Source organism: Phoxinus phoxinus (genome assembly GCF_949152265.1).
Source record: "Phoxinus phoxinus genome assembly, chromosome: 1".
NCBI classification, from domain to species: Eukaryota; Metazoa; Chordata; class Actinopteri; order Cypriniformes; family Leuciscidae; genus Phoxinus; species Phoxinus phoxinus.
The window spans coordinates 29,698,889-29,724,939 of record NC_136876.1 but is presented as its reverse complement, the minus strand read 5'-3'; the positions used below and the strand labels follow the sequence as shown (position 1 = coordinate 29,724,939).

At 41.2% G+C, this 26,051-nt stretch overlaps 1 protein-coding gene across 24 annotated transcripts in view; it reads left to right on the top strand.

The window, feature by feature from the left end:
• Positions 1-26,051, top strand: part of ighd (immunoglobulin heavy constant delta) — a 353,545-nt gene that overhangs the window by 277,224 nt on the left and 50,270 nt on the right. Inside the window, exons 1-2 of one of the 24 annotated variants that reach the window (XM_079618578.1) lie at positions 8,078-8,165; positions 8,314-8,618. The exons of the other annotated variants lie outside the window; for them this stretch is intronic. Of the exons in view, the coding sequence (XP_079474704.1) occupies positions 8,093-8,165; positions 8,314-8,618 (378 nt within the window). The 5' untranslated portion in view covers positions 8,078-8,092. Of the gene's footprint in view, positions 1-8,077; positions 8,166-8,313; positions 8,619-26,051 lie in introns of those variants that run through there. 24 annotated transcript variants of the gene reach the window in all.

The window sequence follows — 26,051 nt, the reverse complement described above, 5'->3', positions numbered from 1 at the left end:
CTCAACCCTGTCCTGAAGGACCCCCAACACGAGAAGGTCCTCACTGCAGAACATGAAATCCACTGGGAGGAGTTGGATCCAGATCCAACTCCTCCCACTATATATACTTCGCCCCCACGGCCCAGCCCCACCACCAGATGAACCAGCATCGGTGAAGGTGGTCACCATTGTTTGCTCTCATCAATGTAAGTCTACATTTTGATTACTAATATAGTTGAGATAGATTAATAATTTAGTGTGCGTCTTTAAGTAATGATCACATTTAAATATATGTTAAAGTTTTGACAGTGTCCATACTTTTTGATAACGCCAAGACATGTTTAACTAGTCCGCTAAACTGGCATCCATTAATGGTAAGTTAGGTCGTTTGTAGCGTTAACGTTAGCACGCACGTGTAGAGGTGGCCTATCTATTTAGCTAAACTAATTAGCTTTGGATAATACTGCTGGTATGTTCATATGTTTATAGCTAGGGTAAGCTAACATGTGGTGTTGTCAGTCAGGTAGCTATAGTTAGCCAGGTTAGCTAGTTAAAATGTACAAACTGGAAACATGTAGGCAATGTAGAGACGTATACAAACACTGCACTCCAGGTATGCATTGTTAGTTGTTGCCATGGAGTGTTTTACTTTCAATGATGAATTAAAACATTTAAAAAATAATGAACATTGAAATATTTGCTTTCTTTGCTAACCCACAGGATATGGAGGTCGAGGAAGAAAGGGGGAACTTTTTTAAATAATATGTGAAAACACCCACCCAGACTTCTGCAGCGAGTTCTGCCAGATCTGTGCTGACCTGAAAGGATGAATAGTTAATAGTGAATGTCCGGTGGTTCCCCTGTAATGTTTGTGTAATTTCTGCGTGTGCTCCCAATGTGGTTTTCCTTATGTTTTGCCTTCAAAGTTTCCCTACTGTCTTCAAAGTTACCAAAAACTGTCTGTTTTACCTAGTGTGTTAATAAACGTGTTGTTTTTTTCCTATTTAATTGGGCTGGTAATGAATTTTTCATGCATTTATGTAAGTGAGAAGCTCTTATGTTATGTAAATTAAGTCAGATTCCCTTGTGAAGTCATTTATAAGTTTAAAATTAGTGCTGCTATAATTTAGTCACATGTACAGTTGCATAATCAGTAGTGGAAAAGCAGACATATTTTCTACTTGAATTTAAACTTGATTTAATATTACTCAAAAATAGACGCGCTTACTTATTAATATACTTAAGTATTTGAAATCAAAGTGCATGTGGACTACTGAGAGGGGTAAAAGATCAGCCAATCAAAGAATACATATCTTTTTAAGAGGTATTTATTCTTGCATGTAACAAGGAACCACATGCTTTTCAGGGAAGATGAAATGTAAGAATTTTTAATCAATCTTTTTGTTTTGGATTATAATTAAACGGTTTTTCCAAATAAAATAAAAAATCACATTCACAGAATGTACAAACTACAATGTTTGTAACTTTTTAAACTTTATTAAATAAGATTTGTTTTCAGCAAGTTTGTTTTTCTGTCAAAAGTCAAATCATCTTCATTTATATAGCGCTTTTAACAGTGTAGATTTGTTTCAAAGCAGCTTTACAGAGATAAACTTATAATTTAAGGAGATGGTTTTGGCTTTATAGCGGTTCTTTAATACAATTATTTTCCAGCTAAAGTTGGTTTTGATTGATTCGCTTCCGTCGCAACGATCATTTGTTATTAAATTAGGGGCCGTTCTCTCTACACAGACTTTAAACGCAAACCTGTGAGAAACGCTAGGAACCTGTCGACCAATCAGAATGCAGCTGATGAGTTGAATCAGGTGTGTTTGATTAGGGAGACAAAGAAAACGTCTCAGGTTACATATGTAACCCTGGTTCCCTGAGAGGGAACGAGACGCTGCGTTGAGACGCGGTGGGAACGCCTTTGCGTGATTGCGTCGTGAAGCACATGTATAATCAGTCCAATGGAAAAAGGGGGACGTCATAGGCGGGTGACGTCATCGACCAGGAAGCTATAAAGCACTCCCGAGATCATAACACACTAGCTTTGAAAAAGCCTGAAGCAAGTTGATCACAGGCATGCTGGGAGTATGGCAAAGCAACGCAGCGTCTCGTTCTCTCTCAGGGAACCAGGGTTACATACGTAACCTGAGACGTTCCCTTTCAAGGGAACTCGAGCTGCGTTGAGACGCGGTGGGAACCCTATACCCACGACGCCATATGACAAATGCCTGTTGTGTATGAAGACTGTGCGCATACTACGAAACAAGCCCCCTAGACCCTGGAGTGGAGTCTAGGTCCAAGTCATAAAAATGGACAAATGTATGCGGAAAGGACCAGCCTGCCGCATTACAGATGTCGTGGAGAGAAACTCCTGAAATTAAATCCCAGAGGCAGCCATACTCCTAGTAGAGTGGGCCCGGACAGCCAAAGGTGAAGGCTGTCCAGCCGCTACATAAGCAAGTGAGATAGCCTCAACTACTCGCTTGCTCAATATCTGTCTTTAGCTTTTCCTGATTAAGGTGGAGGACAGAAGGCCTGCAGCACAAATGACCCGCAAATTGAGGAGGGATCTAGGAATACAACCCGGCCTGGGATGAAGAAAGACTACCACCATACCAGGTGCAAATCCAAGTACGTGCAGGCCTCAAGCCTCATGTACCACGGAGAAGATGAAATAAGGATCTCTCCTCAGAGATAACCCAGCAAAGAAACATTCATTGCAGAAATCAAGTACTGTACCATAGGGCAGAAAGCAAGATTCAGAAGGTGTTCTCCGCACCCGGCAGAGAACAGTTTACATTTCAATGCATATTCAGTCTTCTCGTGGAGGGAGCTCTAGACTGGAGTATGGTCTGACACCTAAGTCGAGAGACCTGAGTCTATGAGCTGGGCCCCCTCAGAGGCCGAGCCCACAGTATCCATGACTCCAGATGAGGGTAACTCCCGGGAGCAAAGATATCGGGAATTGCGTACAGGTGTAGCCTCGACCTCACCTAATACATCGCATCCAGTCCAAGCGGAGCTGGATGCGTCAGGGATAACCACAAAGGCAACGTTTTAACCGAAGTTCTCCCAAAGAAGCTCCACCACCTCGGGGTGAAGTCTCCATTCCCCGGGCCTCAGCCCCTGCCTCAACAGGATATCTGCTCTGATATACGATACCATCAGTGTGCTGTCCAGAAGGACAGGCACATGGTGACCTCTCGGTTCTGACAGGAAGTATTGAGATTCTCGGAATACCGGCATCACTTCTAGCCAATTATGTGCCAAAAGGAGATGGTCCTGCCAAAGACCCTTCGCCGAGTGACCACTCATGATCACCCCCCACTTGTGAGGGAAGCATCCGTCGATAGCATAAGCGTCGACAAGAAGCCCCCAACACTGGGCCTGGGCGAGGAACCAAGGTTTTTTCACATGACCGAGGCACGTAGGCATAGACGCGTGACCTTGATCATGCAAAAATGGATTTCCCCTCGGAGAAAACCCCTTTGGTCCTGAGCCACCACTGCAGGGGTCTCATGTACAGAAGGCCAAAAGTAATTACGTTGGACGCAGCTGCCCTGAGACCCAACAGTCTGAAAGTGTTCCACAGTGAGTGACTGGCCTAGTTTTACCCCATTTACAGCGAATCATAAATAACACCTGGAAAAGTGGTCCTCTGAGCTGGGAGGAGCACACTCTTCTTGGCGTTGAGTCGCAACCCCAACATCTTTAAATGAGACAGAACGACATCTCGATGCCGAACTGCCATCTGCTCAAATTGAGCTAGGATCAACCAATCGTCGATAGTATAATACGCAAATGCGCTGGAGTCCCAGAGGAGCCAGAGCTGCATCCACGCATATTGTAAAGTTGTGGGGTGATAAACCTAGGCCGAAAAGAAGAACCCGATACTGGTATGCTTCGCCCCCGAAAGCAAACCTCAGGAACCTCCTGTGATGAGGATGGATAGATAAGCGTCCTTCAAGTCTATTGTGACAGACCAGTCCTCGGGCTGAATCTGTGACACAATCATATTACCGTAAGCATACTATGAACATGAGATTCTGAAACCTGCTGTTTAATTGACGCAGGTCTAGAATAGGACGCAACCCCTCATCCTCTTTCGGAACAATGAAGTAGCGGCTGTAAAACCCTGACTTTCTGCTGGGAGGAGGAACCCCTTCTGTAGCTCCTTTTTGCAAAAGTGTCAGCACTTCCTGCTCCATAACCAGAGCCTGCTCGAGGTCCACCACTGTGGGGAGGACCCCTAGAAATCTGGGCGGACGAGAACCGAAGTGAATTCTGAACCCTTTTCTAAAGTGTGCAGGACCCACTGAGAAATATGTGGCAGTAGTTTCCACGCTGCCAGAAATTCTGCTAAGGGCACCAGTCTCTCGAGACTGGATTTGGTTGAACAGTCACTTCAGTGCCCTGAAGCGGCGAACCGGCAGGGAACAACCGAACTGACTGTTCTACAACCCTCCTCGGAGGATCGTATGGGGACGCTGACACCTCGGTGCCCTGAACGGCAAACCGGCAGGGAACAACCGAACTGATAGCGCTGCGACCCTCCTCAAAGAGTCGCACCCCAGAGGTCGCCGAGGAGAAACGATTTCTCAAAACCGTCCCTTCCCCAGAGGAACCTTCAGAAGCCTGATAGCCTCAGCGTCAGGACTTCTTGTCTAAGTTTCATTAGAGATAACGACAGTCCTCAGATCTTGCTAACCTCTAACTATCTTAGTTCCAACGACCCTCCTCGGAGGATCGTTGGAAAAAGCAGGCACCTCGGCGCCCTGAAACGGCGAACCGGCAGGGAAACCGAACTGACTGCTCTACGACCCTCCTCGGAGGATCGTTTGGGGACGCTGACACCTCGGTGACCTGAAACGGCGAACCGGCAGGAGAACCGAACTGGCAGCGTTCAGACCCTCCTCAGAGAGTCGCACCCCAGAGGGCGCCGAGGAGAAACGATTTCTCAAAACCGTCCCTACCCCGGAGGGGACCACCCTCAGAAGCCCGCAGCCTCAGCGTCAGGGCTTCTTCTTCCAAGCTATATTAGACATAAAACAGTTCTTAGATCTTGCATATCTCTAACTGGCTAGACAGCGACCGCCACCCAGGTCCCTCTCGATTGTGGATGAGCCTGAATGGCGACGCTCTATTTTGCAGCACTTTATGCTGCGAGGAGCTTTAGTAGGCTGAGACGGCTCCCGCCCAGCCGTCTCAGGAACATTAGATCGGTGAGGAAGACACCTCTGGAACGCCGCTGGATAGTTTATATCTTCATTTTGTTGAAAGCGAAGCGTTCAGAGAACAGACATATTATTATTATTATTTTTACATCAGAAAAACTTATATATATCACTCCGTGGCCACCAGCAGGAAAACAACCGAACCGGCAGCGCTGCGACCCTCCTCAGAGAGTCGCCCCCCAGAGGACGCCGAGGAGAAAACGATTCCGTCCCTCCCCCATATAGTTTCTGTTGCGCGACGCAATTCTCGAATAGCGTCAGTGCTGACATCCTCACATTCATCCATGTCCTTATATAGTTTACCCACCAATGCTGCCTAATAATATTTATCTATTATTTATGATGGCTGGTGGATAACGTCGGGGTACTCGGGACTCGGGAGAGAGATAGCTAAGCGTCTCTTTAACCCGAGGCATTGTCATACTATGATATTTAATACCCAAAACATTACTTTAGTAGAAGTTTTGGGGATAAACACATAAAATAGAAACCGGTTATTCCACGATCTCAACTCCTCAGTGTGGAGATAGGAAAAAACGGCAATCCCCGACGAGGAGGCTGAGATATAGAGATTTACTTATATTCTCACTCTCATAATGTTCAGCTGGCCAGAATTTTTTTAACTTGGCAATCAGCACAAAATAAAACCTCCTTTTATAAGCTCCTCTTTATACAACAGAGTTATGAGCGGACTTATTTATTCATTCATAGAAAACTCACACACATTTTTCTTCTGCTTTATACATATATATATATATATATACATATCCTTTTTAAACACTAACGATCACCAATTCCTCGGAACTGGAGATCGCAGCACGAGTGTCTCATCCCGGGGAAGAAACCGCAGCGCGTGCTTCTCCCTGAGATAAACCACTGGATTTAACACGTGAAGGCAGAGATAGGGCGCGCCCGTCTCAAACCTCGCTGTTAGATCCATTTGCGATCCCCGAGATGCGCGTCGCCGCTGTGCCTCGGCAGCAGCGGGACTCGCGCCTCGGGAAGCGCGCACCGAGCCGTCCTCCTCGAAGAACGCCCGGCGGGAGCGAGGTGAAACAGACAACCTCTCGCAACTCAGTCAGCCCCCTCGAGAACTGACTGGGTATACTCCCAAACAAGCAACGCAAAGCTGATGCGCGTCCCCACCCGAGATAAAACGAGGGTAGGGAACAACACAAAGTTTTGAATTCTTGTTTCTCCATAATATATATCTAGATACTGAGACAGACAAACAATAAATAGACAAGGACTGTATTTTACACAGATCGCACTTGCTGAAGGCAACAAAGCTAGTGTGTTATGATCTCAGGAGTGCTTTATAGCTTCCTGGTCGATGACGTCACCCGCCTATGACGTCCTCCTTTTTCCATTGGACTGATTATACATGTGCTTCACGACGCAATCACGCAAGGCGTTCCCACCGCGTCTCAACGCAGCTCGAGTTCCCTTGAAAGGGAACGTGCAGTTTTCAGGACAGGGTTGAGAAACACTGGTGCCGATTATAATGTCAAATGACAAAATACCTAAGTTGGCAATAAATGTTTTTGACACGGAGTAGGTCAGGTGATGTTTTAGTCTTTAAATCAGTTTTCTTTAAGTGTCTTTACAGTACAATCATCTGCTAAATGGAAAGTAATAAAGTTAAAGCTGCAGTCCGTCGTTTTTCCTCTTTGTCGCCATCTCTGTTAGAAATCTGCAATTGCAGTTATTCGCGGAATTATTAACTGTGCGTGGGTAGTAAATCGGCATGAAACAGCGCGGATGAACACAATGTATTGAGGAGAACCTGTCGCGTCGCTGTGGATACTGTACTGTCATCAGCAATGTCAGAGTATACTTTTTGAAAGTGTCAACATTAGAATTTTCATCGGAAAATGTCATCTGAACAAGTAAGTAACATTCACTTTTGTTCTGACCAAATTCGGGGGGTGGGGGGAAGCATTGCAGTAGCTATATCATGCTGATTAAATCTAACGATTGCTTATATCACGTCAAAACGTGAAAAATATATTTTTTCTGTAGCCACTCTGAAGTCTGAAGTCTTTGTGTTTTACAACTGGTGAATCTCCAGTTGTCACTGGTGATTGTCGCTTTAAACTTTCGGGATCCGCCATACCAAGTGCTAAGCTAAATCTCCACCTCCATCATCCACACACGCTAGCCGGGGACTCCTTCTCTATGTGTACAGAAGTGACGTAATGACGCGAAGACATGGTCGAAATTCCCGCGGAAATCCACCAGTACCACTGGAATTAAAATCATTATTACAAGCTTACCGTTTTGAATCGAGGCAAGGCAAGCAGATCGTTTTGAACACTGGCTGGTTACGTTTTTTTTCAAAAATGTATTTTTTGATATTTTTAAACCCAAAAAAGTGCCGGACTGCAGCTTTAAAGTTAAAAGGTAACACTTTACAATATGGTTAATTAGTTAACATTAGTTCATGTATTAACTAACAAGAGCTAACCATGAGCTCTTACATTTGTTACTTGTTTATCTGTGTTAACGTTAGTTAATAAAGATACAGCTGTTCATTGTTTGTTCATGTTAGTTCACAGTTAACTAATGTTAACAAGATTTGAATAAAGTATTAGTAAATGTTGAAATTAACATTAACAAAGATTAATAAATGTTGTATAAGTGAAGTTCATTATTAGTTCATGCTAACTAATGTTAAATATTGTAAAGTGCTACCATTAAAAATAATTCAGACACCAGAAGGGTGCACCCTTTCTCATGAAATGAATAACTGGTGATTGTGATTAACCAGTTTTGTTTGAACACACCTCTCTACTCATTTGAGTTTGCATTGATATATATTTACTCATGCATGGACTAACAGTCATATTTCCTATTTAAACAACTAGTAAATGAGTGTTCAATCTGAAGAGGAAAAAACAATGTTCTCCCTAAAGCTCTTTCTGCTGTCGGCAATTGCACACAGTGAGTGTTTTTTATATTTAAAAATTCTGAAGGAGTTAAGTTTTTTTTATTTTTAGGAAGTTTTAAGAAGGTGAAATGTAAAACCCAATTTAATTTAATCAGTATTGTGATTCTGTGTAAAGCATTTTCTTTTTGTTGGTCTCTGTAGGTATTGACTCTCAGGTTGTGCTCACGCAGTCTGAACAGTCAGTAGTTGTGGCTCCAGGTGGTTCCCTCAAACTGACCTGTGCATGTAGTGGATTCACTGTTAGTAGCTATAGGATGCACTGGATCCGCCAGGCACCTGGAAAAGGACTGGAATGGATCTTGCACTATTATACTGACTCTGACAAAGGCTCAGCTCAGTCAGTCCAGGGCAGGTTCACAGCAACTACGGACAGCTCTAATTTGTATCTGCACATGAATCAGCTGAAGACTGAAGACTCTGCAGTGTATTACTGTGCAAGAGACACTGTGGAAACACTAATACAGGCAGCTGTTCAAAAACTCATGAGAAATGAGGTGGACATGGTTGAGTTGCACTGAAAAAAGGGAAGAGCCTCTGAAGTGACATAAGCCTGTCTGAAGTGTTTTGAATATTAAATACAAAAACATGTTAATATTAATTATTCCTTATTTCGAATCATATTTGCTTAACTCAGTAAATCAATACTGACTAGTCTGTTTCCAACAGTATGTCAAGTCAAGTCATGTTACCCCCATTTATATAGCGCTTTTAACAATAGATTGTTTCAAAGCAGCTTTACAGTGATAATAGGAAATTAAAGTAACATATATTGTTTTGCCTTTACAGCAGCTCTAGACTAAAGTTATTGTCCAGCTAAAGTTAGTTTGGTAACACTTTATTTCTATAGTCCACTTTAGACATTCTACTAACTATAAGTAACTTTGCAGCTACATGTCAACTAACTGTCATTATTATTAGTAGACTGTCTTCTTAATATCTACTAACACTTTATTATGTTGGTCCCCTAACAAATATTCTGACTATAAATAACTTGGCAACTACAAGTCAACTTATTCTACTAACCCGAACCCGAACCCTAACACCTTACCCCAACCTAACAGTCTACTAACAGTATACTACACTCTACTAATACTATAAGTTACTTATAGTTAGTAGAATGTCTAAAGTGGACTATCAAAATAAAGTATAACCGTTAGTTTTGATCGATTGATTCACTTCTGTTGCAAAGATCATTAGTTATAAACTTAGGGCCGCTAACACGACCCCGTTCTAACAGAAAACACACAACGTGCTCTGGCCCGCTCATCCGCACAAAAAACAGTGTCTGGTAGCAAGGTGCAAGCCTTGAACATTTTTTTGTAAAGCAAGTCGTGATTCTCGCGAGATTTGGCAGGGCGCCACCTCTCAAACCTGCATTTCTGGGGCTTTTTTCTGAGCAGTTTTCTGAGGCTTCAGATCACCTCATTTGTGATCGCTTCTCAGGACGGCCACTGACTATCACACGAGCAAATAACAACTGTTTCACAATCCCGCTCTAATCTCTAGTCAGATGCACTCAAACCATTGATACATTGATGCACAATAAATGAAAGCTTTAGCGTAAGTTCTGCTGGGAAGACTCAATTGTTGCGTCACTTATTATCTTCTCACCTATCCAATCACGTTTTAATACTAGAAGTATAAAAGACCAGTACTTACACTTGTCTGAGTTTGCAGATGCTGACGCTTCACTCACCTCCATCCACCCCACCACCAGATGATCTTCCCTCCATCAACAAGATGGGTTCCTCCATCCATCCTCCCTATCACCATAGGATTTCCCCTTCAACCTCCCCACCACCACCAGGATGGTCCCTTCCAATACCGCACTGGGGGTCGGCTGCGCCCCCGCCATCTTCAGGCGGGAAATGCTGAATCCGTACCCTCGGATTGCGAGTTGCGGACGGGGCCTACGCCAAAGAACTTATTGCATGTGGCTTGCTGGGCTGTTAATAAATGCATAATTATCGAGTATCTATTCTCCGAGTCTTTCTGGCGAGGAACCAAGGTTCTTCCACATGACCGAGGCACATAGGCATAGCCGCGTGACCTTGATCATGTGAAAACGGATTTTCCCCTCGGAGAAAACCCCTTGGTCCTGAGCCACCACTGCAGGGGTCTCATGTACAGAAGGCCAAAAGTAATAACGTTGGACGCAGCTGCCATGAGACCCAACAGTCTGAAACTGCTTCACAGTGAGTGACTGGCCTAGTTTTAACCCATTTACGGCGAATCGTTATAGACGGTTTCAACGGCAACAACATAAACAAACATTACTGCGCATGCGCGATTTTATGGCCCAAACTTAACTTCCGGTAGAATCAATAACAACACAACAAGAGTTCATCTGTAGAAACAAGCTAGCAATTATGTCTAGCCAGTATTATTTGGGACTACCAAGAGAAGAAAAGAGCCGTTACTTGGCCAAACTTAAATGTGATAACGTTACACTACCAGACCCGTTCAACCAAATTTTGAGGCAAACATATTTTTCTACAAACCTGTCTGATTTACCGGAGGTCAGTCAGGTAAATATCTTTGAATACTTGGTCGAGAAGGAATGTGTGTACACAAGGGAAGCGTTCAAGGCATATCGCAGCTTGGATGCCTATAACTATTTTCATTCCGGAAAAGTTAAAAAAATTCTAACACACACGGATGGAAATACCTGTGTCGTTTACGGGGAAATCGAGGCGGGTCAGACGCTTTCAAAGAGCTACTCCGCCTGGATCATTGCGATGAAGTCCGGGGAAATCCAGAGTGGACATTGCACCTGCATGGCAGGGTAAGTATGGCTGGCTAGCTAACGTTACATTTTACAAACGCATTTAGATACACTTTTTCAATACTTGCATTTATCCCGTTGATAAAATGTCTATCTGGATCTATGCAGCAATGGAGAGGTGTGTAGCCATGTGGGTACGATTTTGGTTGCTGCGGAGCAGTGTGTTCAGGACGGACTCCAGAGTGGCCCATCTATCACTTCAAAACCAAGTGTTTGGTCACGGGTGACTAAAAAGGGGAGCATTTTAACATTTATTATATTTTATATTTAATAATTATATCCTAGTCTTTTCAAATATCAGTGTACAATTGGTGGTATTTTGTACAACACTACATGCCAATGTTCCTTAATTATTTTTATTATCATGTATATTTATGTATAATGTACATTTTAAATATCCTTTCAGGCTGATCCACAACCAGTAGCTCAGTGTGATTTCCTGAAACCTGGCAAGAAGATCAAGCTACAATCTCCCCTCTGCCTCCCCCCACTAAATCCAGATGGGTCACCAAAAAAGCTTTTTAAAGCCCTGAAAGTAAGTTATAGTTCATATATCTCTAACAAATCAACTAGTCTAATGTAAAAGATTCAGTACTATATATATATGGCAGTGTAGGTAAGGTCTTTTCACCATTTACAGTTGAAACTTGAAAAATTTGAATATTGTGCACAAGTGCATGTATTTCAGTAATTCAAATTAAAAGGTGAAATTATATAACTATATACATATGTATGATTATACTTTTCAGAAGGCTAACATTTCTGTATTTAAAATCCTTTAAAAAAAAATTTTTTTTCGTGTAATATTCTAATTTTCTGAGATTTTGAATGTGGGGTTTTCATAAGCTGTAAGCCACAATCATCAAAATTATAACTTTTGCACAATATTCTAATTTTTCAAGTTTCACCTGTATTTTAGGAAGTTGTGCCAGGCTGTGCTCTCTTTTCTGTCATGTGTGACAGCAGTGAGACAGACACAGCCTCTGAGTCAGGTAGTCAGGATTTCACCAGCAGTCAGGGAGAGCAGGATGTTCAGGGAGAGGAACTCAACGTGTTCAGCCGCTTAGCTCAGCCCCACAGTGAGCATGGTAGTGCTCTGAGCTGTCCAAAGTGCACAACATTTTATGATGCCTTCATTAAACTGAACCCAGATCAAGTGGTGGAACTAGAGAGAAACACTAGAAAACAGAGCATAGAACCACTCTGGCATGATGCACGCAAGCTACGCATAACAGCAAGCACAGCCAGCAAGGTGCCTCAGCGTGAGACAACTGACCCGGCTAAGTTTCTCACTGAACACCTCTTCCCAAAGTTCCAGGGGAGTGTGGCCACAAGGTATGGGAAGGAAAGCGAGGGACTTGCTAAGGAGCAGATTAGGGAGAGGGGCTGCATAGTGATGGACAAAGGGTTGGTGGTGTGTGCAGGAGACCCATGGCTGGCAGCAAGCCCTGATGGTATCATTGATGACAAGCTGCTTGAGGTAAAATGCCCTATCACACTCAGTGCATGCACATCCCTTAATGATGCACTCACTGCCACAAACCAAGACATCAGAGTGGAGGGCGGGCAGTACATTGTCAACCCAAAAGGCCCCAGAGGTTACTACAGGCAGATACAGTTAGGGATGCACTGTCTCGGGCTGAAAACATCCTGTCTTGTTATTTGGACCCCAATACAGCACCTGGAACTTGATGTGCCTTATGACAATGGTTTTGTCTCCACATATATGCATAAGCTACGTAGCTTTTACTTTAAACACATGCTGCCAAAAGTTGTGGATGCATTTGTAGAGGGAAGACTGAAGTTGAGTGACAGCTACATGAAAATTGTCTCAAACGCAGCTTAATAGTGCTGATATGAAATCAGTTTTACAAGAGAAATTGTTCTTTTTCTTAAAGCATAGGTTGTTCTTGCCTTTCTGATCACCAAGCTTTTTCACTTTTTACAGCAAATACATTAAAAACGGAAATCGTAGTCTACAGTACTTTATTCATCAGTCAATAAATCAGTTAATCAATAGTTGTTGGTGTTCATTACTGAACATATCATTTCATTTTATAATTACAATCCATGTGAAACATTGTGATACAAGTGCAACACTACAAATATCAATGCATGTGTTTGGTATTTTAATATATTTAATAATAATAAAAAAGTAATCCCGTAGGTAAAAGTATAAAATTAAAGGGATAGTTCACCCAAAAATGAAAATTCTGACATTAGTTTCTCTCCCTCATTTTGTTCCAACCCTGTAGGTAGGGATGTCCAGATCCGATCACGTGGTTTCAGATTCGATCGGAATCGGACGTTACCTCCCGATCAGGACTCAGATATATATGTATATATATATTCTCATTCTTTTTTAACACATCTATAGTTATGCGGTGGCACAGAGTTAGACCCTTTTGACTCCACACAGAAACAGCAACGCGTGTGGCAAGACATCACTTTGTTGACATCACCAAAAGTGAAGAATTTATGTTATTTATTACTTGATTGTTCAAGCTACCTCACAGAAGTGTTCAACAGAGTTGTTGAATGTTAAAATAAGGTGAATTAAATAAAAAATAAGGAACATCCTGGATCTGTTTTTTCGCTCTTCTTTTTTTAAATGTATTATAGAAGTATCGGATCGGGACTCTGTATCGGTAGATACTCAAAATCAAATGACTCGGATTCGAGGGCAAAAAAACCTGATCGGGACATCCCTACCTGTAAGACCTTCGATCATCTTCAGATCACAAATGAAGATATTTTTGATGAAATCCGAGAGCTTTCTGTCCCTCCATTGACAGCCTAAGTAATTAAAAATAGCTTAATTTGTGTTCCGAAGATGAACAAAGGTCTTGCAGGTTTGGAACGACATGAGGGTTTTTAGGTGAACTATCCCTTTAAGTTGTGGTTAAGTCCTGCTTTATTTTGGTACAAGTGGTTTCCCCAGATTTGAAAGTGCTGCACAAACAATTAATATTTTATCTATTGTGCAAAGACTGTTATCATTTCTCCGTTTGACCATACTGACTGGCAGGGTGTTCCGCAGAATTCTGAATGTCTTCAGTTTTCCTATGGCCCTTTCCACGTGGATTCTCACTCGGGACATTTTTCTAGAGTGTGTCACCTCTAATCCTGTCAATTGTTTTCTTCCCTTTGTAGATGCTGGTACAAGAAGACGAACACATTTGGTGGCAAAATATTCAGGAAAATTGAAGCCTCGATCAGCCATTACATGGTCTCCTTGTTCAAGAAGGTCAATCAACCCTGAATTTTTTGTTATGACCTTGTCACTAGCACGACCACCCCAGACTTTTGATAAAAATGTAATAGCTCCTGTTGGACTAATACCAACAAGGAACTTCACAGTATTATGTGATTTGTAGTGGGAGTATGTGACTGCCCGTGTTTGTAAACTAGTTGGCCTCTCAATGAATACTTCAGTACAATCTATTATACATCTAACTTGTTGGAAACCTGTAGTCTTGAAGAGGGTGGGGAGATTTCTTCTGATATCTTTCCTGGATGGCCACCGGACAAGGCATTGTAACTCTTTAGCCATTACATCGAGCCATTCATGAAAGATGTTTGAGACAGTTCCACAACTCACTCTGAAGCGAAAAGCGAGGTCTTGATGAGTTAAGCCTAGACGAAGCTTCATCAGGACCACAAGAAACTGCTCGGGAAGGGTAAGTATGGTTGATGATGCGTTCCATGATGTTGTTGTCAGGTAAGTGAGGAGGGTGAAAAACACAGAAGCAGATGGTAGACCAGTGTAAAAATGAGTGTGCTTGTCATCATTTAAAATAAAATCGGACAGACTGCCAAACATACGATCTTGTAGTTGTTTTTCTTGAGATTCCAGTTTCTTCTCCAGTGAAGCCATTTTTCTTTTTAATTCAATGTTTTCATTTTGTAGCTGGTCAATGTCTGCCATTGACAGATCTGTACCCACAGCAGTGCATCCTTCTTCAGGGTCAGCATGGGTGACCTCTAAGGAAGGTGAATCAATATACTCAACCACAGATGGTCTCATCTGTCTCCTCTGGTATCGCTCCAACTTCTGTGAACCATCAATGGTGTTTTTATGAGCGAAAAGTGATGGAACATAATCTGGATGGCATGGGTCCACTGATGGCGCACCTAAAATAAAGACAGAAAGAGTTTGTGTTGACAGTATTGCACCTTGCTAAGCATCATACATACATGCTTTGCATAATCCATAACTTTTCTGGTTTCATGTGCATTTCTATGATATTGATTAACTTAGAAAAAAATATTAGTAGCCTACTAGTACAATGAAATTAGGTCAAAGGCAAATTTATTTCACAATGCACATTGTTTTAAAGCAGCTTTACAGATATAAAATATATCAGTGAAAATTTAGTAAAAATCCATATTTAGTAACGTTACTTCATTTAAAGCTTCATTAGAAGAGCTTTATTCAGCATTCAATTCAATTCAATTCAATTCAATTCAAGTTTATTTGTATAGCGCTTTTCACAATACACATTGTTTCAAAGCAGCTTTACAGAAAATGCATTTCAAAAATATACATACAAAAATACAGTTAGTTAATCATGAAATTTAGGGCATAACATATCGCCGGCGTTGGGTCGTCTCTTCACAGGCGTCGAGTCGTCTCATCACAGGCGTTGGGGCATCTGAAGTCTCCATGAGAGGCTGGATACTAACTGGAGCTGACAAACTCTATTTGAGTTATCTCGGGACAGGCGTCCCGAGATAACAACAAAAAAGGCAGATGGGAAATAATTAGCGTAGCTGCTGTTCTTAATATGAATGCATTTGATCTGATTTAACTGTAGTATAAAAGGTATGAGATGCATCATGTGAATGCTTGGCTAAAGAGATGCGTCTTTAATCTAGTTTTAAACTGGGAGAGCGAGTCTGAGCCTCGGACAGTATCAGGAAGGCTATTCCAGAGTTTAGGAGCTAGATGTGAAAACGCCCTCCCTCCTTTAGTGGACTTAGATATCCTAGGTACGACCAGAAGCCTCGAATTTAGCGATCTTAAAGAGCGCGATGGAATATATGGCGATAGAAGATCTCTTAAATACACAGGAGCTAAACCATTTAGGGCTTTATAGGTCAGTAACAATACTTTGTAATTGATACGGAACTTAATAGGTAACCAGTGTAGAGATGATAAAATTGGTGTTATATGATCATATTTTCTTGACCTAGTAAGAACTCTAGCGGCTGCATTTTGGACTAACTGTAGCTTGTTTACTGAGGATGCAGGACAACCAGCTAATAGAGCATTACAGTAATCTAGTCTCGAGGTCATGAATGCATGAACTAACTTTTCTGCATCAGAAACTGATAGCATATTACGTAGCTTAGCAATGTTTCTAAGGTGGAAAAAGGCTGTTCTTGTGACATTTGAAATATGATTTTCAAAAGACAAGTTGCGGTCTAGTATAACACCCAGGTCTTTTAGCATTATTGTATGTGTTATGTCCCCAGGGAACAAGCCAAAGGCATATTTAAATAATGTAGGTTATTTGTATAGCATTGATGAAAAAAACATTGTGGCTCTTATGTTTGATAGATATCAGGTATCATAACGCTAGTTTAAATCATAGCTAAAGCGTTTCAACTACAACATTGAGCTAACGTTACTGTGTCAAATTAATGTATACAATGTTAGCTACGTGTGTAGTAATCAATTTAGTGAATACATAACTATTGCAGGCTTGTTACTGGTCAGCTAGCTATTATCTGTTGCTCATCATGAGTTTGTTACCTGTAACGAAGTGAGTGCTACAGATCCTTGAATTCTTGCCTGGCTGCCAAGCCTCCCTTCGCACAGCGGTGATCCATGCTCGCCGTCTCCCTTCGTTTTTAGGAAACCGAAACATTTTTATTTTCGACAAGGTATTTGTTCCAGAGGTCAGGTTGCATCCCACAGCACAACAACCTGAGCCCAACTTCAGTCTACTCATCATAGGGGTGGGCGATATGGCAAAAATATCATATCACGATTTTTTTCAGGAAAATCACGATTTACGATTTTATCACGATTCCTTTTCATGTTGGTTTTACTATTTTGCAAGTGACTGAGCATCACAGCCAAACTAATGTCCCTATTTTAAAAACAAAGCCTTAGGTAACAAAATATAAAATAAGAAAGAATGGCAGACATTTAGGCCAAAGTGGCGAAGATAAAACATATTTGTCATTGTTTTTGTTATTAAAAACTAAGAACAAAGATACACATACACAACTTAATATACAAATTAAATAAACAGTGGTTTTTTCAGCTACAGGTGTATTTAACAGCATTGAAGAAAGTAATTAAATGAACAAATATGAAAATAAAACACAACATCGACTTCACTGTATAAATTTTACATTGATTCTTATTAAAGCTACTATTAAAGTTCTCAGTCAAGAGTGAGTGAGATGCTCTTTGTATTTTGTTGTTTTATTAACAGGGATAGTTCTCCAAAAATTTAAATTCTCTCAAGCCGCTTTAAACCCGAATAAGTCTCCCTCTTCTGTTGAAAATAAAAGTTATTTGGAGGAATGTGGGTAAACAAACAGTTGATGTACTCCAGTGACTTCCAAAAACTTCCTACTATGGAAGTCAATGGGGACCAGCAACCCCCCGGTTAGCCACACTCCTCAAAATATCTTCTTTTGTGTTCAGCACAAGAAACAAATTAATACAGGTTTGGAACAACATTAGAGAGTGAGTAAATAATGACAGAATTTTTATTTTTGGGTAACTGTCCCTTTAAGGACAAGCGGCAGCATGTTTACTATTAGGGCTACTGTCACTTTAAGATCTGCGCGCAACGAGTCCACACGCATTTGACAAGCAGATTTTTTCTTCATTTTTTCTATTGTTCTTTCACTTTAGACATAACCAACTTTGTTTATGTAAACCTTGTGTGTATTTGACAGTATTAGCGCAATGAGACTCGAAAGATAACTTAGTTCAGTAACGGGCGCTGTTAGACAGGCTTTTAGTGCATGTGCGCGCCGTCGGGTGTTTGCGCTCAGAAAAGCGCTCGTTAGAACAGCACATCAGCAGCGAATGACATGTTTAACCGGCAAGGCTTTAAAGCACATGCAAATAATTAATTTTTATGAACTACAGTGTCCCATTCCTCTGCATTTCATGTGGATATACGTCGCTCTGTACAGTATGTTAAGACGGAGGCGCCAGAAATGCAAACTGATAAAATGGACGATCCTACGATATTTCTTCAAAAGCAGATCGTGGAGACATTTTAATCGTCCACGATCAAAAATCGTAATATCGCACACCCCTTACTCATCACCCTAATTTTAACTGCGTTTGTAGTCGGCGCCATATAGACAAAGAGTAGGTACTTAAGTTCTATAACGTTACTCTTTGATAGATAAACAAACACAAACCGGAAGTTTACTTCGGGCCAACGCGTAACCCTGGCAACGCGCGTGCGTCCGATGAAACCGTCTATAGCACACCTAGAAAAGTGGTCCTCTGAGCTGGGAGGAGCACACTCTTCTTGGTGTTGAGTCGCAACCCCAACATCTTTAAATGAAACAGGACGACATCTCGATGCCGAACTGCCATATGCTCAGATTGAGCTAGGATCAACCAATCGTCGATATAGTATAATACGCGAATGCCCTGGAGTCTCAGAGGAGCCAGAGCTGCATCCACGGATATTGTAAAGATGCGGGGTGATAAACCTAGGCCGAATGGAAGAACCCGATACTGGTATGCTTCGCCCCTGAAAGCAAACCTCAGGAACCTCCTGTGATGAGGATGGATAGATAAGTAAGCGTCCTTCAAGTCTATTGTGACAAACCGGTCCTCGGACTGAATCTGTGCACAATCATATTAGCGTAAGCATACTTTGAACTTGAGATTCTGAAACCTGCTGTTTTAATTGACGCAGATCTAGAATAGGACGCAACCCTTCATCCTCTTTTAGAACAATGAAATAACGGCTGAAAAACCCTGACTGTCTGCTGGGAGGAGGAACCCCTTCTATAGCTCCTTTTGCCGTCCCTGCCCCAGAGGAACCTTCAGAAGCCTGATATCCTCAGTGTCAGGACTTCTTGTCTAAGTTTTATTAGAGATAATGAAAGTCCTCAGATCTTGCCTACCTCTAATTATCTTAGTTCCAACAACCCTCCTTGGAGGATCGTATGGGGACGCTGACACCTCGGTGCCCTGAGCGGTGATCCGGCAGGGAACAACCGAACTGGCAGCGTTGCGACCCTCCTCAGAGAGTCGCCCCCCAGAGGGCGCCGAGGAGAAACGATTTCTCAAAACCGTCCTACCCCGGAGGGGACCACCCTCAGAAGCCTGCAGCCTCGGTGTCAGGCTTCTTCTTTTCTTTCTTTTAGCTTTTTTAGAAATAAAACAGTCCTTAGATCTTGCATTTCTCTAACTGGCTAGACTGCGACCGCCACCCAGGTCCCTCTCGATTGTGGATGAGCCCGAATGGTGACACACTTTTTTGCAGCACTTTATGCTGCGAGGAGCTTTATTAGGCTGAGACGGCTCCCGCCCAGCAGTCTCAGGAAGGTTGATTAGGTCGATGAGGAAGAAACCTCTGGAACGCCGCTGAATAGTTTATTTCTTCGTTTATTTGAAAGCGGAGAGTTCAGAAGAACAGACATGTTTTAAATGATTTTTCTTTACATCAGAAAAACTTAATATATATCACTCGTGGCCACCAGCAGGAAACAACCGAACTGGCAGCGCAGCGACCCTCCTCAGAGAGTCGCCCTCCAGAGGACGCTGAGGAAAAACGATTTCTCAAAACCGTCCCTCCCCGGTATAGTTTATCTGTTGTGCGACGCAATTCTCGAATAGCGTCAGCGCTGACATCCTCACATTCATCCACGTCCTTATATATAAATATATATATACTTTACCGACCGGCGCTGCCTAATAATATTTATCTATTAGCCTATTATGATGGCTGGTGGGTAACGTCGGGGTTATATTGACGCCGACTCAGGAGAGAGATAGCTTGCAAGCGTCTCTTTAACCCGAGGCTCTGTCATACCATGATACTAAATACCCAAACATTACTATAGTAGAAGTTTGGGGATTTAAACACATAAATAGAAACCGGTTTATTCCACGATCTCGACACCAGTGTGGACGGCAATCCCCGACGAGGAGGCTGAGATATAGAGTTTTCCTTAAATTCTCACTCTCATAATGTTCGGCTGGCCAGTAAATATTTAACTTAGCAACAGCACTAGAGAAAACCTCCTTTTATAAGCACCTCTTTATTCAAGAGAGTTATGAGCTGACTTAATTATTTATTATAGAAACTCATAAACATCTGCCTTATTCAATATATATATATATATATATACATGACATATTTTAAACATGACATTTGTCCACTGGCGTGACTGTCCGGGGTGGCGTTGCTTATGTTAAAACTACGGTAATTAAATGAAAAATAAGTCTAAATACATTCAAATACTTGAATAGATGTTTCAGCGGTGTTTACTTAATTAAACTAAAGGTTATAAGTCATAAGGTCCCCATTTAGAATAATTGTGACACATTACATTTTGTCCGCAAAACTGGTGTCCACCTGGTGTCCACCTGGTGTGACGCCATTCTGTAGATATAAAACGGGCATTCATTTGGGCACCCTATTAGTGAGAGGGGCCCTTCTTTATCCAGCAAGTACAGTAGACCTCACTGGAGTACATGGGCCGTTTCTCAATACCAAGTACGCAAACTTCGGACTTGCGTCCTTGGTAGTTCAGACTTGCCAAGTTCGACTTAGGAGAACGAACTCCCGAGGACGAGAGGACGCAAGTCCGGTTATTCTGCAAATGGGACAGCGGCGTTCTTGATCGCGTCACTCAGCACGCTCTGGCTACTCCGGTTATCTTTTTATGTATATTTTAGGAAACAATAAAACGAAATATGGTATAAAACAACACTCTGCCTTTTTTCATTTAAAAAAAATCTTAAACACATTATGGCCACACAAATGTGGTTCAGGCAACGTGTACATTGATTATCTTCACTGCATAACAACACGAAATAAAACGCAACCCTGCTTCTTTTTGCTTTCATTTTAAAAAATATTAAACATTATTGAACATTAAAACTGACATTTAATAAACAGACGGGGTTGTGTCATTTTATTTTATTATACATGTACTGAAACACTCTTAGAATTACATTTCGTGACACGATAACAGTAGTATTTTGATATTACGCGGGTTTTCTCCTCTCTGTCTCAAGTCCGCACAAGTCACCTCTACATGCATCCTCGGTAAAAGGGCGGATCAAGAACACATCCGGGGATTTGAACTGGACTTGGCTAGATGTGAACTTTTGAATTGGGACAGTACTTGGGCAGCGACTGATGACGTTTCACAAGTCCACAAGAACACAAGTACAGACAAAAACACATATTGAGAAACGGCCATGGACTGCCCACAAAGTGAGTCCTGTTTCAAATATTTTCATAATATTGCTATTTCCGTGCACTGTTGGAAATGGTATCTATTATGCAGTCCTTTGGTGTGACATAATCTAAGTATTGATCTGAAAATTTTCATACATTTTTATTGATTGACTATTGAAAATAATGTAAATCTTAACACTGTTAGTCAGGATTGAAGACTGTCTCTCATATAGTTAGGCCGCAAACTGGCCTTGATCTTGAAAATGTCCACTGGTGTGACAGCACTGTCCTGTAGTGTGACATGAAATCAGCGTCACACTGGTGGAAATGGCTGTCACACCAGTGGATGTAAACATTCTTTTTTCCTATAAAATAACTAAAATCGGGCCAAAATCCCACACACAAACCAGATATATTTGAATCCTGCATTTATTAGCTTCTTGAATCAGATGAAGAAATGTGTTTAGTTGTGTTTGTAGCTCAGAATGAGGAACTATACACAGACAGCGCCATTGCATTAGAACAGCCTTAAGGTCTGGTTGGTTCACGTGAGACGATTGACAGCTTTAGAAATGAATCATATCACACTGATGTCATAGCTGACGCGAATCAGGAAGAGCAGAGTCATCGCTAGCTCAGTTAGCTGTTTTAAGCTCTTGAGATCGCACATTTTGATTAGGGTTAGAGTTAGGGTTATGGTAATGCTGCGTTCACACCAAACGCGAATAGAGCTTCTGGCGCGAGTGATTTCAATGTTAAGTCAATGCAAAGACGCGTTATGCGTGTAAAAAATTCCTGCGGCGCGAATGAAACGATAAGTGCGGCGCGGTAGACGCGAATACGCCTCATTCGCGCGTCAAGTTCGATTTTATGTAATCGAACATAAAGATTGATTTTAGAATGATTTTATGTAGTGCTTTTTGTGCATTCACGCGTTTGACGCGAATTCGCGCCTGCCGCCTGAGTTGAAAAATTTGAACTTTGGCGTCAATTCGCCAAATAACCAATCAGGAGCCTGCTTGCTGCTGTCACGTGGTGAAGTGACGTGTAAATGGGGGCAGGCCCGCTTTTCAGTTTATAATGTCATTTTATATGTTTGGCCTCAATAAGTTATTTTGTAATATGACTAAATGCCTGCGTGAAAGAAGGAATGACATAGTTCAGCTATATGTTAACTATGAATGTGACACTGCACACTTGAAGTCACACATTTCTGAATGAGAATTAAACTCGCATAATTAAAAAAGTCGTTTGACCTACGTTATAACGAGTCATTAATGTCTTTTAATTTATATTTAATATAATAGAACCGAAGCTATAGATTGTGAATTTAAACATTTCTCGTTTACCAGCGGCAAACGTCAAGAGGACTAGCTGAGGTAAGGCTGTTCCCGGCGGGTTACATAAGCTCGAGCGCCCGGTGATCGCCTGGATCTCACAACTCCGAAAACGTCAGATACATTTTTTAAATAGGCGCTATCTTTATAAATAAACCACCGTTTTGAGCTTTAAACAACTACATTCCTGACTGAACAACTCTTAAAACTACATTTCGTGACACAATAACAGTAGTATTTTTAAATTTTGCGGCCTTTCAAGCAAACAGACAACCGCCTAGCGCTCACCCCTCAAAAGAAGCGGATTTCGCCTCGGACGCGCGTCAATTTCGCTTTGGACGCGCGAATGCATTCTAATGTTCAAGCAGCTATTCGCATCCGGTGTAAATGCACGGTTTAACACATTCTTTCATTGTTATTTTCAGGTGGTGATAATACTGTGTCGAGCTCACTCAACCTCCATCTTTGGTTTTTAAACCTCAAGAATAATTTTCCATCTCCTGCAGGATTTCAACCCACTGGAAAAGCACTGGAATAGCTGGGATATCTTTGCATGGATGGTATTACTACTACAGACTTAAAAAAAGAGATCAGTTTCACAAAGGACACGTCCAAAAACACAGTGTTTCAACAGGGAAATAATTTGTAGACTAAAAACAGTAAAGCCGCATTACTGAGCAATATCACTGTGACTGACCAAGACAGCTTTATAGAAAAACCTGAACACATTTATACATATCATCCATCCATCCATCCATCCATCCATCCATCTATCCATCCATCTATCCAATTATGCTTAAAAAAACTACAATAATTTAACATTTAGGCAACATCTTGTCATACATTTCATAAACACAAATATGATTTTGCTTACTTAATTAAGGCCCGTTATATTTTTCATCATTCCACAGTTACCTTTTTGTATCTTATTATTATTAATAATATTTTTTTTTTTACAAATTTCTGTTTTTCATACATAGGTACAAGCAATGATAGACTGGAGGAGGAGTTCATGCAAAACTGTGATGTATATTTCCCATGACTTGCACTACCAGTGGAGTGTGTCTGTGTTCACTGACTGTACGTAGAGGAGAATAATCAGTAATGACAACAATAATCAATTCACTCCTGTTATTCCTATTTGTACATGGTCTGTAACTCATTCCTAAATAATAATTTATGAATGCATATATATTTTTAGCAAGTTTTACATTTTGCTCTCCTCTCTCTTCCACAGATATCCATTGTCAGACCTTCACTCAGTCTCAGGCTGAGGTAAAAAGACCTAGTGAATCTTTTCGGCTGGTCTGACTCTGTACCGCCTCTGGATATACATTCAGTAGCTAATTCTTCATACCGCAGCAGCCTTAGAGTAGCTTTATCATCAAATCTGTTCTCGACTTTGTGTGTTGCTCTGTTTCTGTGTAGTTTCTGTATTCCCGTTTTCTTAAGGGGACGTTTACACGACACCGTTTTCAGGGCCTGAAACGCAAACATTTGAAAACGATACTATCATCTCAGTGTAAACTACAAAAACACAAATTTGTGAAAACTGTGGTGCCGTGCGCATTATCTGTTCATGTGTCTATATATATGCGCATAATAAACAGTTACCGATTTCGCTGTTTTGTCCTTGATTGTCCATTGCTGTTTAATGTTTATCAGTTTGCTCTTCATCGTCCACCAGTTCTGTGTCTAATTTGAAAAGGTTGCGGGAAGAAGGAACTACTCTGCGCATGTGCGCTGACCTGCAAATTATTATTTCTTTTTTTGGAAAGCGGTGTGATGGCCACACCCTCGGATACGCCCCGTGTGATAACCGATAAATGAGCTGATAAATGGTCCGTGCACTACGGTTCAAATGAGTAGAGCTCTTTCGTTCTGCATTTAGTGAGAATTGTAGTCGCACCTGTACGAAAAAAAGTATGTTACCAGTCTGGAGCACTGCTTCAGCTGTGACAGACCATCACTTAAGTCCCTTTAATACATTTGCTATAACAAATACTGTAAAACAGTCGTAATGCTAGATAGTGATTTCAGACTAGGCCTAACGTTATTTAGTTTATTGTAGTAGGTAACTGGTTGTACAGCTCTAAACGGTTTCGCTAGTATAATGTTTTAATAAATAAAATATGTAGGCTAGGCTATCGGCTATTATAGTTTGGATTATTTTTTATAATATCCCACGAGTCAGGTATGTTGAAAACGTGCGACGTTAACTGGCTGCCGCTGTCCGTGGTGATGGTGCTGAATATGTTCATATCGACGGCTCGAGAATCAATTATTCTCTTGTGCGAATGAGAAAGTGGTGTTCTTTATAAAATAAGCAATTCAGAAATAGTTGAAATTGCATTTATTAGTAAGAAGGTATATCTTAAGCAGTTTCCTAAGGTATGGTTCGGGGAACACGCCTACAAATGGTAGCCTATACCTTTAGTTAAACTATACCTTTAGAGTCTTCGTAGCGCGCTAAGAGAAAACGTTATCGTGAAATCCAGCCCAGAATAATATATACACATCAAGTGATCCATTATATATATCTGACTCAGTAATATTATGCCCTTATTCAAATTCAGTACATCCCAAACTGAATATTTAATCTTTTTGGTCCCACTTTATATTAAGTGGCCCTAATACCTGTGAACTTACATGGTAACTACATGTGTACATAGTATGTAAATACAGTGTAAGTACACATTAGTACATAGTATCTACAAATGTATTATTAGTGTAACTACACGTATGTAACAACCCACGTAATGGTATGTGTAAGTACAAATGTGTAACAGGACATTGGTAACAACACTTTTTTCACATTAGTAAGTACACATGTGTAACTACATTTTGTATCAACAATATGTAGCCTATTTGTTGTTCCAATTCCACATGCAGTCTTAGATACTGCAGTTACCAGTTTGTGTATAAATGTATTTCATTTCCAACAAGTGGACAGTTCCTATGGAATTATCATGTAACGACACTGATGTACACAACAATTACCTTAACAATTACACTTTATATTAAGTGGACAGTTCCTGAGGAGTTACCATGTAACACTGGTATCACAAGGTGAAACTTTAGTTGTAATTCAACATTAGTCCTGCCAGTCATAAATACATGTATTCCAACTTGTAACTGCAGTATCTAAAACTGCATGTGGAAGTGGAACAACAAATAGGCTACATATTGTTGTTACAAAATGTAGTTACATAATTACTGTTACACATGTGTACTTACTGAAGTGAAAAAATGTTGTTACCAATGTCCTGTTACACATTTGTACTTACACATACCATTCTGAGGGTTGTTACATATGTGTAGTTACGCAAATGTTACAGCTGTAGATACTAT